Genomic DNA, 17,476 nt, shown 5'->3' with positions numbered 1-17,476 from the left:
TCTCTTGGTTCTGGCAGCGCCCGGCCCAGTGCCAGCGATTGTATCCAGCACCGATGGTTTACAGTGAGTTGGGTTTTATATTTTGCGTTATTCCATCAGTGACAATATTGATCTATCGATTGGTGTTTCTCGTCACTCCATGGCACATGGTTATATTGTCATTTTATGCCTACATACTCCTCTATATCTCATAGCTCTGTACCGAGATTCGCATCACTCATATCACAATCTGATCTCGCTGACTCACACAAGGGGGACAATTCCATAGGATACCAATTAGCCTATCCGTGTGTATTTTGGAGTGTGGGAGGAAACCCACGAGAACGCATGGAGAACATATGGTCTCTATTCTACTCCTTTATTTACCTCTCCTCCTCCTCCTCTTCTTCTCTTTGCATTTAAAGGGGTTTTCCAGGAAAATACAGTTGATGACTTATCCTCAGGATCGTCTGGGATCCACCGCTTAGGGCCTTGGCCAATTAGTTGATTGTTTGCCAGATGTCAGCTCCATAACACACAGGGGAACGAGGTAGAAGCTCCTGCTTCGACCCCTGTGGAGTGGCCAGTTCTTGTAACTGCAGTTGCAGCTTCCATTGATTGTAATAAGACCCCGGCCTGCAGTTATAAGCTTCAGCCTCTGTATATGGGTTGGAGCAACAGCTTCTGCTCCGTACCCCTGTGTGTAGTGGCAATGACATAGGGTACCCAATCAGCTGATAGGCCTGGGTCCCAATTATTGGTCCCCAGCTGATCAGCTATTGATAACCTATTCTAAAGATAGGTTATCAATAGTATTTTACTGGAAAACCCCTTTAATATAGTGACAGTGAGATATGCTCTGGTGTCAGATTAATCGTTGCCCCAACTGTGACTTATACCTAGGGCATGAACAACTGAAAAGCATATCATGTGATGTGAAAAGTCCTTACATGTTCAGATGTTGCAGTCATTGAAATGACTGTTGGATGGGGATAAGTTGATTTCCAGCATTGTAGCATACTGTAGTTATTATAACACATTAAGTGAAAAGTTAGCATATGCTATATCTGTAAACACTGACTGATCAATAATACCCTACATTCACTCGCACCTCCAGTGTCTTTATTTTAGGTTTGATCATTTTTTGCTGTCCATATTCTATTCCAGATGAGCTCAAGCCCGGAGGACACGCAACCAATCAGCTCTAAGAACCTCAGATTCCTGGTGGCCCGCAGCCGGTGGCAGGTGACTGCCATATATATTGCAGACTGTGTAACAGGAATATAGTGGGATGGTTCTCAGTTAGAGAAACCAAGTAATCTTGTAAATATGATACCTTTTATTGGCTAACAAAAATACATGATGTTACAGCAAGCTTTCGGGTGGTTATTATCAACCCTTCATCAGGCTTTTGAAACTGGTTTGGATGGGGCACACATATAACACAAATGCAAAGACAACACCTCTCTTGATCTACACAGTCATTACCTCTGGAGCAGCCTCCAGGGGTGTCAATATATGAGAGGTGATACTCACATCCTAAAAGGACTGAAGCTTTATTGAGTCCATAGAACTGCTAACTGCAACCTTTGTCAATATCTGAATAAATGTTCACACACAGAAAATTGAGACTGTCTCGCACTCAAGACTTAAAATAACACTAAACAACCTGAGAAAAGAGATAAATACTTAATCAGTCCACTGAGCTAAGGAATGTGATAGTTTTATTATGTCTGTTATCTCTCCTTTAAAGTCTAAACATAGAAAGAGACCTTCAGACCTTTCATATTCTCCACTTATGCAAGAATCCTGGGCCGAGGTTCATTCCATTTGTGAGGGTATCAAACATGGCCATAAATTTATACTCCCAAATTCTTCTGTGACGCTGTGACTTGAAGTTGCCCTTCAGTATGATAACTCTCATCTGCTCTATGCTATGTCCCTGACCACAAAAATGTTTTGCCACAGGTAATTCCGTCTTTTCCTTTCTAATTGAGTGGGGATGAGATCTCATCCTGGCACTCAGTTTTCGTCCAACCTTTTTTTAGTTTTACCTAATAGGAAAATAGTTTATACTGCAGCTTTAGCAATATTCCCAGCATGTATTACAGTGTTAAAAGTTCCATTTCATTCTATGCTTTAGGCTTCACAAGTTGTGGAACTTTCAAATTGGGGTATAGTCACATGGGCATTTTTTTTCAGTCCCTAAAATTTGGACCAATTTTGTGCTAAGCTGTTTTCATAGCTCCCATTCACTTCAATAAGCAATACGGAAACACTTAGTTCATAGCTCTTTCCGTAGGCTCTGTCCAAGGTGGCCAGTAGCCATGGCAGCGGCTTCCAATCTGGGCTATGAAAAACAGAGATGGGAATACCCCTTAAATGATTCTAAGAGCCGACTGTCATTTATGATGGAAGGGAGCAGCTCTTATCTGACAGCTGCTTTCTTCTGTAAGATCAGCAAGAAGACTGTGCTCCTACAGAGAAGGCATCTGCCACCTCTGCCTCACACTAGCATAGATGTAGGGATCTAGGTATTCCACATCTTCTCATCTGCAGACTAATCGGTATGTTGCATCTTAATATATTCAAATTGAGCTGCTGAAAATACGTGGAAGCCAAGACTGAGTCATCGTAAGGAAAGATTCGCAACGCTCCTTGTGATGCAGAGGATGTTGCATTGACGAACATCTTCACCGGGAAAATAATCTTGTGAAAAAAAATGTAAAGAAAATAGATTATTTAATGAAATTCCATGAAAAATGAGCAGGAGCAGGTGAAAGGCTTTATATTCTGTGCCAGCTGTGGACAATAACACATGCACCTAGGTGGGACTTTTTGAACATTTTGGGGAATTGCAGCCTGTGTTACATGATCGGAACTGTTTTTAGAATTTTTGTAAAAATGTATAAAGGGAGGAATAAAAAAAAACTTATGCTGTCTATAGAAATCAATCAGGTCACCACTTTCATTGTCCATCCTATCCAGCTACAGTATGATTGATAGAAGAGTATAACATGTATCTATTGTTCTAGTAGTCCCCGGTAGTATATGGTGGGTACACTGTCAGTTTAATAGGTCTTAGATGTAGGTCATTGTATTTTGTATCGCATTCTGTGGATATACCATGTAACATTGATCTCTTTTGTGTTTTCAGCGCTCGTTGATGTGTTATAAATCCATCCTGGTGATGAGGTCAATTCCTGAGCTTCTGAATGGCAAGCTGGAGAGTACATCACTAGGGATCCCTCGACACTTGGTGGAGTGCAGCAGCTCTTCCACTAGCAGTGGCTCGTCTTCTGATAATGAGAGTGACATCAGTCCCACTGCAAAAGATTGCAATCCTTCTCTCGAGCTGCACTTGTCAATTTTCAAAATGTCGGAAAAGGAAATGCTGCAAGACTCAAACACATCAGAATCTGGAACGGGCCCAGAAGATAAAGATGTCTTAGAAGATAAGAAGATGGAAAGTCCAGATGCCTCCCCAGTGACTGGACACAAGCGTGAACATGACAGTGTTGTTGGGTCAACTGAAAGCCAAAAGGAGCTGGAGGAAGACGACAAAATGTTGGTTCATTCTGTGGACACATCTCCAGGAAGGCGACTTATGCACAAATCAGCCACCATTGAAGTTGGGGGGCTTGCTTCTAAAAAGCCAAAGACTGGATCTTTTGTTAGGGGGACATCGGCAGACAGTGCTCTGCTACTTCAGAGAGCGGCTGACAAACCGTCATTAGTCTGTGTGCCGAGACAAAGTGTCATTAATAGCACCTTCTACAACCAGGATTCTGAAGGACCAGATGCGACACCGCAAAATGGGTCACTGAAAGACAAAGACTTCATCAAGCATCGGGAGCGGGCACGCAGAAGTTTGATGAAGGCTGGTTATTCTCCAAAAATTTTGAGTGGTTTGCGAGAACCACTTCTGGAACAGTTCACGATGGAACAAAGAATGTTGTCTGACCAAGATGGACAATTTGGCTCTCTTAAGAAATCAGCTTCATTTGACACAGCCAAGGGCTCCTTTAGGTCATCATTTAAAGTTTCCAGCCGAAGCCGTTCTCTTGATGACTACAGATCAAGATCCTTGAGTGTTTATAAAGGAACTCTTGTAGAAGAAGCAGATCACGATCCTTTAAGAGTTGAACAAGGAACATTTAAGAAGATGGATACTGACACTGAGCTTCATCTTGACAGCTCTACAAGACCCAGCTCAGTACCTCCTGGTGGCCATCAATATTCAACACCTGTAAAGGTGTCTTCAACACAACGGCCTCTATCTGCACCCCCTACAGATAGGGACAGCACCATTATTGCAGTTTTCCATCAGCATCCTATACTGGAGGCACCCAAAATTAGAGAAAGATCATCATCTGTACCACCACAGGTAGAAGAAAGTACCGTAATAGCATGTGTGAAACCAGGACAAACTTCAGAATCCTCAGTGATGATGATGAAAACAGACGCAGTGAAGGTTTCTCCTCAGTTTCCCCAACAGAGTATAAAGGATGAAGGTCCATTGTTAGATATTCAAGGTGGAGTGGCATTTACAATCCAGAGCACTTCTAAGGGAAATGACTTTCTCAATACTGATACTTCCACAGAAGGAGATAAAGATACTGAACATTTTACGGTAGACAAGACGGAGAGTGAAGAGTTGGAGGTTGTTGCAGAATCCAAGGCAGAGAAGTCGTTTCAGTTTGTAGAGTTGGGCAATGATGACAACACTAGCATGACAGTGATACAGCAAGGAAACATCAGGGAACATGTCACGGCTCATGAAGAACATGACAGACGACCAGAGAACATAACTGACCCTGTCTATGGGGCAACGCAGGTAGCCACAGACCCAGTATTATCAGAAAATAAAATCTTCCAAGATGCAATTATGACGGAGATGCCACTCACACAGCCTGATGTTGGCGACAAGACCCAACTGCCCATCAATCAAATGCTTGACCTCCAGAAAGATCATGGTGAAGAAGTGTCTCTAGCTGAAACTTTAGAACCTTCTCAAAAAGTGCAACTCTCACCACATCACCGTGATGCGTCCCCCCAGAGTGATGGTCATCCTGCTGTTGGTAGAGATTTGCAATGTTCTGTATATGATGATGGACATAGTGCTACACTAGAGGCCTTAGTTGGAGAGATGTCCTCTTTGTCAGATGAGATGGATGTATTAGCAAGTACACAGAAGCCAATTAGCCAAGAAGCTCCTCCTCAAATTTCTCCAGTTATTTCCCCAGAATTACAAGATGTGGATCATTATCTGGGGGTTTGCCCTGCAATGGATACTGAGCCTAGCCCCATTGAGCAAACAACAAAGGAACCTCAGATGACCTCAGCCTCTCAGTGTAGCTTCTATGAGACTTTGTCTCGGGCTGAGATCTCCACCATTGAGAGCCGCAGCTCAAGTAAGACATTTATTTCCCATTCGGATAGTTCTGGCACAGGGCGACGATCTGACAATTTCTCAGACTTTGATGAGGCTGGTAGGCATTCAGAAGTGTCATTGGTGGAGATTGGTGGAATTCCTCATGAGAAGTCATCTACAAGTCCAGAGCTTCACCAATATGATGTTGGTGTGGCTTATTCCCAGCTCCATGATTTCTATGATATATTTGCTGCTCCACAGGCATCTTTGACTATAGAGGAACAGAATTTTAATTTGTTGTCCACAACATTTCAGCATCCGGCAGACTGTGGTGAAACAGCAATGGAAACCTCAACAGAGGGAGCAGGGAAGGACACGAAGGCTGGTCTACCACTGCAGCCACTACAACCATCGGATCTACAGCAAACCTCAACTAAAGACAGAAAAACCTCAAGGAAGCGGATTAAACTCTTCAGACATCATGGGAAAACTGAAACAACCATGAAAGCTGCAGAATCAAGTCTGAAGCAGAAAGTAAAGGCCTCCGTGGCCAACATTTCCCGAATCATTAAACGAAAACCGGGAAATGGGAAGGATGGTAAGAAAAAGGCAGTAGCATCAAGTAATAAAGATGATTAGTCTGAGCATGTATACTAGAGAGCCCCCATGTATTTTAAATATCTTTTACTTATACTAAATTTTCCCCCATGTATGCTAAAGAACTCCAATGTATTCTAAAGAACCCCCATGCATACTAAATACACCCCCATGTATATCAAATAAACTGCATGTATACTAAATATCCCCATGTATAATACATGACCCACTATATATACCCAATGACCTTCATATATTCTAAATATCCCCCATGTATACTAAATACACTGTAGCCCTGTAGTTACGTAGCCCAAATATCCTCTATGAAAAAAACCTGAATCCCATGTATTATATACTAAATACCCAAATCTAAACTAAATATCCCCCATGAATACTAAATGACCCTTCATGTATGCTAAATACATTCTTGTATTCTAAGGTCTCTTTTAGACCCCATTTACACTGACAGATGATCGCTCAAAAAACGCTCAAACGACAGTTTGAGTGACAGTTTTGATCAAACATCTTTGCATAGTCTATAATAGCTAAGTAACTACTTAAGAACTATGCAGACAGAGCGGGACACTGCCTCTATCACTCGGCGAACAATACAGCTGTTTTGCATAAGCAAACATTTGCATTGTTCTCTGGGCTTACAGCTCGCATCCTGCTGTGAATTACCATTGGGACACGAGCTGAAAGAATCTTATCAGCGCTGCCTACTGTGATAACAGTCTGCACCGCTGATAAAAGTTCATTTAATTCTTAATTCAAGAAAACTAGAACTGAGCGAGGAACAAATCGATGTCCATGCATTTAGACGCAATGGTTATCACTCAAAAGGTGGCTTTGAGCGAATTTTGAGTGAGAATCGTTGTGTCTAAATGGGTCTTTACACTGAACGATAAACATTCAGATTTCTGTTAGATCACGGGAATCTGAACGATAATCTTCAGTGTAAATGCCGACAGCGACTGATCGATGAATGATAATTCATTTGTTATTCAGTTTCTGCTTGCATAAATATCGAACGACCATCGACCTGTGTAAAAAGACAGTCATTCAGCTATGAATTACAGCCAGTTTACTGTGAATGGAGGTGGGCGGTTGGAGCGATCTTTGGCACACTTCACCTCCATTCACTTGCTTCTGTGTGAAAGCACAAGAGTGATTATCACTGGCATAACTGCCGTTCCATGTAAAAGGACCCTTAATAATAATGACCAATGATGTTATACCAAAGGACCCACCCATATATGCTAAATAACCCTCCAAGTATACTAAGTATAACCAATGTATAATAAATGACATCCCAATATATACTAAATGACCCCCTCCCTCCATAACACCCTCTGTCAGGTTCATTTTGTGGATCAGATATTTTTTAGTCTGGGACTTTTGTGTATACATGACCAATGTGATCTGTCTATGTGAATCACACATCAAACATAAAAAATTGGCCAGTAATTTATTGAAAAACTCCACATGCAGGCAGAATGTTGCCTGCATCTGGAGTTGTTCAATAGCATAGTAGCAACATTAACATAGCGTATAAGGCTGAAAAAAGACATCTAATTCAGCCTATTACTCCCCAATGTTGATCCAGAAGAAGACAAACACCACCATGAAGTAGAAGCCAATTTTCCTTATTCTAGGGGGAAAAATTCCTTCCCGATTCAAAGTCTGGCAATCAGAAATATCCCTGGATAACCGACCCTCCTGAAGTAATCAGAGATTATAATATGTAAAGAGCCTTGTGTGGCGCAGAGTGTAAGCTCTCGCTCACGACTTGAAGGTTGCAAGTTCAATCCCCGAATGGTTCAGGTGGTTCACCCATCCTTCCAAGGTCGGTATAATGATGGTGGGTAATGAATAAAATATTACCTGAAAGCGCTGCGCAATAAGTTGGCGCTATACAAATAAAAATATTTTTTTAGCTTTATATGTAATATTTTTAAACTCAAGAAAGGCGTCCAGGCCCCTCTTAAACTCTTTTAGTGAATTTGCCATCACCACATCCCCAAGCAGAGAGTTCCATAGTCTCACTGCTCTTACAGTAAAGAACCCCCTTCTGTGTCGGTGTAGAAATCTTCTTTCCTCTAGACTTAGAAGATGCCCCCTTGTTATAATCACAGTCCTGAGTATAAATAGATGATGGGAGAGATCTCTGTATTGTCCCCTGATATATTTATGCATAGTTATTAGGTCGTCCCTCAGTTGTCTATTTTCTAAACTAAATAATCCCAATTTTGGTAACCTCTCTGGAGATTGTAGTCCGCCTATTCCATTTATTAACTTAGTTGCCTGTTACTGTAGAGTTCCTACATTTTATTTACAGTGATCTGTCTATCACATTATTTAATTCCCCTATAACCCGGGGGTGTATGCAATCTGGACTCGGCGATTTGTCTATTTTAATCTTTTTAAGGTTGGTCTGCACTTCTTCCTGGGTTAGACTGCTAACGTTTAGTGGAGAGTTTTCTTTTATCATTCTGCATCTCATCTGATATTTCATTTTCCTCTGTGAATACACTGAAGAAAAAAAACAATTTAATAGATTTGTTTTCTGCTCACCGCCCTCTACAATTTTTCCTGCATTTATTTATTAAAGGGCCAACACTTTCAATATTAATCTTTTTACTATTTATATAGTTGAAGAACAGTTTATGGTTAGTTTTACTCTCCTTGGCAATAAGTCTTTCTGTCTCCACTTTTACTACTTTTATCTGCTTTTTACATAATTTATTTGTTTCCTTATAGGTTTTAAGTGCTTTTTCGCTGCCTTCTTGTTTTAGTAGTTTAAACGCTTTCCTTTTGTTATTTACTGCCCCTTTTACATCTTTATTGAGCCACATTGGTTTCTGCTATTCATAACCCTTTTATTCCTGTAACATATGAACTGCTCAGAGTGAATATTTAATCCTTGTGTGGTACCAGTTTCAAAGTGCAGGACTGCAAGTAACAAGGCTGGGGACAAACTGACCCCATAGTACCACACAAGGGTTAAGATGGTTTTAAAAATGTCCAGTTTGTCAGCTACCTCCTTATTTTAGCTGCACTGGGGACCCTCCTCCTTGCCCGAGTACTGGTGTTGTTTGTTCCTGCTCCCAGCAAAGCTATTCTATTTCTGATTCTCGTGCATCGAGCCTTGGACCTGTTATTTGGATTATGCTAGAACCCTGCCTGCCCTGACCGTTGAAGTTGTTACCTGGGCTTGCTTGATCTCTGCCTGCCTCTACCCTTGGACTTGTGAGTGGGATCTCGCTTGAACACCGCCAGCTCCGACATCAGTCCGTATCCAGACTGTGTGCTTCGGCCTATCTCATGGTGCGTCGCACCAGTGTCACCGACCCTCGTGGGTCAGCTGCCAACGACACCGGGACTACACCAGGAGGTAGCAGCCTGGTCGGTTCCTGTAGCAAAATGCCAGATCCCTGTACAGGGCTTAAAGGGCGAATACTGCGGAACCGTCAGCATAACGCCCTTAGGTTTAGCCCAAAGCCAAACTGGTTAGTTGGCACAGTGGGTCCACTAGTCGTAACAACATTTAAGGACATCTTTAAGCCAATTGAACGTCGCCTTCCTAAAGTTGAGTATTTTCGTAGCTCCCCCATAAAATTATCTCTTGAAGGACAAGTTGAAATGTATTATGTTATGGTCACTATTTCCCAGGTGCCCCTTCATCTGCATCCCTGTTATTTTGTCAGATCTGTTTGGTAAAATTAAGCCCAAAATGGCCATCTTTCTAGTTGGGTCCTGTACAAGTTGGGTAAGGTAATTACCTTTAGTATTTATAGAAAGTTGTTACCTTTATGAGATCCACAGGTTTTTGCTTCCCAGTTTATATCCAGATAGTTAAAGTCTCCCATAATAATGATCTCATTGTGATTTGTTGCTTCATCTATTTGCTTCAGTAATAGATTTTCAGTAGCTTCTGTTATATTTGGTGGTCTATAGAAAACCCCTGAGGATTTTATTGTTATTTTTCCCTCCAAGTATTTCCACCCACAGAGACTCCACATGTTCATCTCACTCACATATATCTAATGTGGGCTTTAAACAGTATTTTACATAAAGAGAAACCCCTCCCCCTTTCTGGTTTTTGCGATCCCTTCTGAACAGACTATGACCCTGTAAGTTCACCATCCAGTCACAGTTTTCATCCAACCAGGTCTCCGTTATTCCCACTATGTCATAGTTCTCCTCAGACACTATTACTTCTAGTGCGTCTACTTTATTGGTCAGACTTCTAACATTAGTCACCATACAGTTTAGAATGTTTTGGTTACTTTTTATTTTAAGTGTATCCCTAATAACTGCACTAATAACCTGTCTATATGGCCATACATAACCTGTGTACAGGATCATATATGATATACTTTTCCTTGGTAAAGTCAATTATTTTTCAGCTGGTCCATCAGAGACGGTGAAACTCCCCGTTGCCGAACGCGCAGCAGTTGGCAGAATCTCTGGATCCCTCAAGAAAAAAGTTCTTCCGACTTTCAAACTGCCGTACCTCAGCAGTAAGGACAAAGGTCAGCACCCCTGAACCCCAGTTAAATCTCCCCCAAAATGTAGAAATGAATTAAGGATAGTGGGGGACACAGCAAAATGCATGAGGGAAGTCTGCAGGAACTTACATCTCACTGCTCTCCTGCTGGTTCAGTGTCTGCACATGGCATTCTCTGCTGTTTACTCCAGGCATTGCGTAGAGTTGCAGTGCATTATGGGTTCTCAGCTAAGGTATCTGTCAGCAGAGTGCTGGTGGATTCCAAGTGATAACCAGTGGAATTATGACACAGATATGGATATGACTGGAGTCTAAGACATAATGTAACAGCAGAATTGTAACTGCAGCTCTGGGTGTGCCTGAAGCATAGCATATAATATAACAGCAGAATTAAGAGTGCTGCTCTAGATGTGACTGGAGTACAAGATATAATGTAAGAGCAGAATTGTGAGTGCTGCTCTAGATATTACTGGAGGATCTATTATCTTTGTGTTAGCGTTACATGAAGGTAATTATAGCTTAGAGGTGTCACTTTAATGCCTGTCACACAATACTTGCTCTGGGTTTGCACTTTCATACAGTATGGAGGACATTTGATAAGGCTTTTATACCAGAATTCTTGCATAGAAAAGTCACAAATTTTGGTGCAAATCGCAGTTGTGCAAAAAAATGTGCAACTTTTCAATATTTTTGGGCGACCCTCATTAGTTTTGTACACAATGGGCAGGGTTTTCAGAAGGGGGCATTGCTGCTCTGGACCGACACACACATATATAATTTACGCCAGAAGCTGGCATAGAGTATACCAGAAATCTAAGCCAGTTTACGGAGGAGCCGCGATGCGACTAATATATGAAGCTTCGTGCTTCTCTTCATATATTAGATTAGGAATATATATTCTAGTAAGACTGGTGTTTAACACGGTGATCTTAGTAAATTTCCCCTGATGTCTTTTAATGGAATCATTTCTTTGATTTTCCAGCTCCTGCATTTGTGGAGGAGCTAACGGACCAGACGGTCGTCGTAGGCCATTTAGTGACGTTATCCTGCCGGACGGCGCAGCCGGTGGCAGATGTGGAGTGGTATAAAGGTAAAATTGACAATACTATAAGCCCCATTTACCTCTGAACATAAGAGTAAACCTCTTCTCTGCCTCCCATGTTTAGTGCTTATTAGTGTCCGGTACCACATACACTTATGGCCCATTTACACGTAAAGACAATCTTTCAAATGATTGAAAAATTCACAGTTTTAGAGATCATTTTGCATAAAGTGTAAATGGACACTAATGTCCATTAACATTTTATCATCTTCATTTGCATGTAAAAGGGCCTCCGGGAGCTGTTTGCGGAGTGCGGCATGTGGGCTGAGCTGTGCACACGGCATTGTTCTCGCGCAGGCTGTCGGCAGAATACAATGTTATCCCCGACTCCCGTGCAGAACACAGCGCGCAATCCCTGTTATCTCTCTCCTACAGACAATGGATTTTAAGCTCACCTTAAAATCATCGCTCAGCCAAAAAGTGAACGATGACAGCGTTTACACACAATGATGATTGCTCGCTTGCGGTCATTTGACCGAATTTTGAGCGATAATCGTTGAGTGTAAATGGACCAAATTTAAAATAGTGCCCCTGCTTGTGGAGTTTGAGGCTTCTTTATGCTCCTTATACATCAGCGCCTTCCATTGGTCATCAGATTTTGTTCCCTCTTTCCAGATGGTGTCCCCATCCAGAGCAGTCAACGAGTCCTTATATCATCCACCCTGAAGAACTATCACCTGCTGACTATCCTGGTGGTGACTGCGCAGGACCTGGGCATCTATGCCTGTGTGGCCACCAACGTGCTGGGCAATGCCTCCACCTGCTGCATCATAAAAAAAGCCGGTAAGTGAGGCTGGCCCAAATCCGTGGTGTCTTTCGCACCTGCCCAGTATAATCATATCAGCACCAAAGACAGAGAGAAGGACAATGTGCCTTTCTGGGTGTTTTGTTTGGCCATAGCGGACCCCACAACAGCTCCCTCGTCTCTGTACACCCTTGGACAGGAGCATTTACCCTAAAATCCGTAAATTCACCATGAGTATAATCCCCAGGTTGTCCTCTCCTGTCAGGCCAATGTTATGTTTGTTTCATGGAAATGGCCGCAGTGAGCGCCCCTGCAGGGTAGCTGGACTTCCTGGGGGTCTGAATAAATATATAATGGTTGTAATTATAATGACCGGAACTTGTTGCCACTCAGAGATCCCGTGTTGCCCCAGCAGCCCAGAGGTGGCTCAGATATACAAGGACGGAGCGCTGATCGTATGGAAACCTGTGGAGTCCAGTTCTCCAGTCACCTACTTCCTGCAATACAGAAGAGAGGGTGAGTGTTACACACCTCAGCTGCTGCAGAACCTCATAATACATGCCTCAGCTGCTGTAGAACATCATAATACATGCCTCAGCTGCTACAGAACCTTGAAATACACATCTGAGCTGCTGCAGAACCTCATCGTACGTGCCTTAGCCGCTGAAGAACCTTATAATACATACCTCGGATGCTGCAGAACATTAAAATACACACTTCAGCTGCTGCAAAACCCCATGTTACTTCAGCTGCTACAGAACCTCATCTGACTTCAGCGGTTGCAGAACCTCATCACACACACTTCAGATGTTGCAGATTATTGTAACACACACCTCTGCTGCTGCAGAACCTCATAAGCGCGTGCTGTGTAACTGGGTTAGCCTTTCTCCTGGCAGGTGAGGAGTGGAGGGCGCTGACTCTGGACATCTCTGATTGCTGTTACTCCACCCACAGCCTGTGTGAGGGTCACAACTACTCTTTCCGCATCGCCTGTATTAGCAAAGCTGGAATGGGGCCGTACAGTGACCCATCTGCTGCTGTGAGGATCGGGAGACTGAGTGCAGGTCAGTCCATTATACAGAACCATGTCTGTATGTTACAATATATGTTAAATACAATATGCATGTCATATATATATTTATTTATGATCTTGTAATACTTAGGGTATAATCAGACTTATTAACCCTGAGTCCAGGATAGGGAGAGATTCGTGCTGCTCATGTTCAGTGCAACGGATTGTCTGTACAGATACATCGTAGCATACCCTTGGCTATGTATGTGGGCTTCTCTAGTGTGATGTCAGAGCTGTGCCGTGTACTCTGAGCAAATCTGTTGCTCCCTCTCACAGCCTAAAGGCCCTTGTAGACGGAACAGACTCTACCAGTCACAGAACCTGCTGCAGCTGCATTCCCCTCCTCTTTCCTCCCTCTCACAGGCACAGATCCTCCTGCAGCTGCATTCCTCTGTTATTTCCTCCCTCTCACAGGCACAGAACCGGCTGCAGCTACATTCCTCTGTTATTTCCTCCCTCTCACAGGCACAGAACCTCCTGCAGCTGCATTCCCCTCTTCTTTCCTCCCTCTTACAGGCACAGAACCTCCTGCAGCTGCATTCCCTTTTCTTTCCTCCCTCTCACAGGCACAGAACCTCCTGCAGCTGCATTCCCCTCTTCTTTCCTCCCTCTCACAGGCACAGAACCTTCTGCAGCTGCATTCCCCTCCTCTTTCCTCCCTCTCACAGGCACAGAACCTCCTGCAGCTGCATTTCCCTCCTCTTCTCTCCCTCTTACAGGCACAGAACCTCCTGCAGCTGCATTCCCATCTTCTTTCCTCCCTCTCACAGGCACAGAACCTCCTGCAGCTGCATTCCCCTCCTCTTTCCTCCCTCTCACAGGCACAGAACCTCCTGCAGCTGCATTCCCCTCTTCTTTCCTCCCTCTCACAGGCACAGAACCTCCTGCAGCTGCATTCCCCTCTTCTTTCCTCCCTCTTACAGGCACAGAACCTCCTGCAGCTGCATTCCCTTTTCTTTCCTCCCTCTCACAGGCACAGAACCTCCTGCAGCTGCATTCCCATCTTCTTTCCTCCCTCTCACAGGCACAGAACCTCCTGCAGCTGCATTCCCCTCCTCTTTCCTCCCTCTCACAGGCACAGAACCTCCTGCAGCTGCATTCCCCTCTTCTTTCCTCCCTCTCACAGGCACAGAACCTCCTGCAGCTGCATTCCCCTCTTCTTTCCTCCCTCTTACAGGCACAGAACCTCCTGCAGCTGCATTCCCTTTTCTTTCCTCCCTCTCACAGGCACAGAACCTTCTGCAGCTGCATTCCCCTCCTCTTTCCTCCCTCTCACAGGCACAGAACCTCCTGCAGCTGCATTTCCCTCCTCTTCTCTCCCTCTTACAGGCACAGAACCTCCTGCAGCTGCATTCCCATCTTCTTTCCTCCCTCTCACAGGCACAGAACCTGCTGCAGCTGCATTCCCCTCCTCTTTCCTCTCTCTCACAGGCACAGAACCTGCTGCAGCTGCATTCCCCTCTTCTTTCCTCCCTCTCACAGGCGCAGAACCTCCTGCAGCTGCATTGTCCTCTTCTTTCCTCCCTCTCACAGGCACAGAACCTCCTGCAGCTGCATTCCCCTCCTCTTCTCTCTCTCTCACAGGCACAGAACCTGCTGCAGCTGCATTCCCCTCTTCTTTCCTCCCTCTCACAGGCGCAGAACCTCCTGCAGCTGCATTGTCCTCTTCTTTCCTCCCTCTCACAGGCACAGAACCTCCTGCAGCTGCATTTCCCTCCTCTTCTCTCCCTCTTACACGCACAGATCCTCCTGCAGCTGCATTCCCCTCTTCTTTCCTCCCTCTCACAGGCACAGAACCTCCTGCAGCTGCATTCCCCTCCTCTTCTCTCTCTCTCTCACAGGCACAGAACCTGCTGCAGCTGCATTTCCCTCTTCTTTCCTCCCTCTCACAGGCGCAGAACCTCCTGCAGCTGCATTGTCCTCTTCTTTCCTCCCTCTCACAGGCACAGAACCTCCTGCAGCTGCATTCCCCTCCTCTTCTCTCTCTCACAGGCACAGAACCTGCTGCAGCTGCATTCCCCACTTCTTTCCTCCCTCTCACAGGCGCAGAACCTCCTGCAGCTGCATTGTCCTCTTCTTTCCTCCCTCTCACAGGCACAGAACCTCCTGCAGCTGCATTTCCCTCCTCTTCTCTCCCTCTTACACGCACAGATCCTCCTGCAGCTGCATTACCCTCTTCTTTCCTCCCTCTCACAGGCACAGAACCTCCTGCAGCTGCATTCCCCTCTTCTTTCCTCCCTCTCACAGGCACAGAACCTCCTGCAGCTGCATTTCCCTCCTCTTCTCTCCCTCTTACAGGCACAGAACCTCCTGCAGCTGCATTCCCCTCTTCTTTCCTCCCTCTCACAGGCACAGAACCTGCTGCAGCTACATTCCTCTGTTATTTCCTCCCTCTCACAGGGACAGAACCTGCTGCAGCTGCATTCCCCTCTTCTTTCCTCCCTCTCACAGTCACTTAAACTCCTGCAGCTGCATTCCTCTCTTCTTTCCTCCCTCTCACAGGCGCAGAACCTCCTGCAGCTGCATTCCCCTCTTCTTTCCTCCCTCTCACAGGCACAGAACCTGCTGCAGCTACATTCCTCTGTTATTTCCTCCCTCTCACAGGCACAGAACCTGCTGCAGCTGCATTCCCCTCTTCTTTCCTCCCTCTCACAGTCACTTAAACTCCTGCAGCTGCATTCCTCTCTTCTTTCCTCCCTCTCACAGGCACAGAACCTCCTTCAGCTGCATTCCCCTCATCTTCTCTCCCTCTCACAGGCACATAACCTGCTGCAGCTGCATTCCCCTCTTCTTTCCTCCCTCTCACAGGCGCAGAACCTCCTGCAGCTGCATTGTCCTCTTCTTTCCTCCCTCTCACACGCACAGATCCTTCTGCAGCTGCATTACCCTCTTCTTTCCTCCCTCTCACAGGCATAGAACCTCCTGCAGCTGTTGCCTGTTTTCTCTTTATTGTACCAGTAATACAGAAAGTAGATTTTTGGTGACTCTGGAGCTTTGTGAACACTCACAGAGATCCTGCAGATAGGGAGATGGGGCTACAAGAAGGAGGGGTGAGCAATCACTGCCTATCACTCATCCCATTGTAAAACCCTGAATTCTCAAATGGCTGATAATAGGGAGCAATAGATTGTATTCAGCTATCCTGTCAGCCTCTCTCCAGCCTGAAATAGCTGATTGCAGGTGACAGACAGCAGATTTCCTATAGCTCCCAGAATTAAGTGAGGAGGCTGTGGAAGTACAGGTCCATAATAACAACAACTCCTAATATTTTCACTTTGCCCATACTTTTTTATCTGCAGCAAATGCTCAGCTGTCCGGAGCTCTGGAGCCTCAAGATTCATCCGAGCGAGGATTCACCGCAGATTTACAGATGGAGGGAAGAAGGTAAGAAGTTTCACGATACATGATGGTGATGATGATGGTGATGATGGTGATGGTGATGGTGATGATGATGATGATGATGTCAGTAGACTTAATGATCGGATATTTTGTGGTCAGCGCCCGATTATCCCACATGATCCACATCCAGTACATTGATAACTGTAGCATGAAAGATTGTGCTTCGGCTTCATAATTGACCATCATCCTGTGCAGTGAGAAATCATTACTGAGCGATCGGTCACGGCTGTTTCTGTATTTTCCAGAGGTCGGTTCAGCACTGTGAGATTGTGCACAGAGAAGTCCACAGGGCGAATGTTCGCTGCCAAGGTCATCCCGTACACAATGGAGACTAAGGAGGCGACGCTTCTAGAGTATCAGATGCTGAAGAAGCTTCATCACACCAATGTGGTGCAGTTACATGCAGCGTATCTGAGCCCGCAGGACCTGGTGCTCATCCTGGAGCGGTGCGAGGGACGCCAGCTGCTGCACTGCCTGTCTTCTGGGTAATGTAACCAGCTTCATGGAGGGGCAGTCACAGACAGCAGAGGGGGGACAGAGGAGCTTGCAATCTGAAAATGATCAAAAACTGCAGTACCAACACTGGCCACCAGAGGGCTACAAATCCTAACTAGCTTTCAGTTTGCTTCAGTTCTTTTACTGGAACAAGTAATGCAGCAGACTGGGTTTTTGTCAAAAAAGTGAAGCAAATTGAAAGC

General features: G+C 44.7%; 1 protein-coding gene across 10 annotated transcripts in view; it reads left to right on the top strand.

Moving 5' to 3' along the window:
* The window catches only part of OBSCN (obscurin, cytoskeletal calmodulin and titin-interacting RhoGEF), a 281,462-nt gene that overhangs the window by 250,216 nt on the left and 13,770 nt on the right, over positions 1-17,476 (top strand). For all 10 annotated transcript variants that reach the window (XM_066585186.1, XM_066585185.1, XM_066585191.1 and 7 more), the window contains 10 exons: positions 18-63; positions 1,147-1,224; positions 3,137-5,951; positions 10,360-10,485; positions 11,443-11,550; positions 12,178-12,345; positions 12,701-12,823; positions 13,204-13,371; positions 16,679-16,763; positions 17,024-17,263. In XM_066585186.1, coding sequence (XP_066441283.1) covers positions 18-63; positions 1,147-1,224; positions 3,137-5,951; positions 10,360-10,485; positions 11,443-11,550; positions 12,178-12,345; positions 12,701-12,823; positions 13,204-13,371; positions 16,679-16,763; positions 17,024-17,263 — 3,957 coding nt within the window. The remainder of the gene's footprint in view (positions 1-17; positions 64-1,146; positions 1,225-3,136; positions 5,952-10,359; positions 10,486-11,442; positions 11,551-12,177; positions 12,346-12,700; positions 12,824-13,203; positions 13,372-16,678; positions 16,764-17,023; positions 17,264-17,476) is intronic.

Source organism: Eleutherodactylus coqui, chromosome 12, assembly GCF_035609145.1.
Source record: "Eleutherodactylus coqui strain aEleCoq1 chromosome 12, aEleCoq1.hap1, whole genome shotgun sequence".
Classification (NCBI taxonomy): domain Eukaryota; kingdom Metazoa; phylum Chordata; class Amphibia; order Anura; family Eleutherodactylidae; genus Eleutherodactylus; species Eleutherodactylus coqui.
This window is presented reverse-complemented; position numbering and strand designations above follow the sequence as displayed.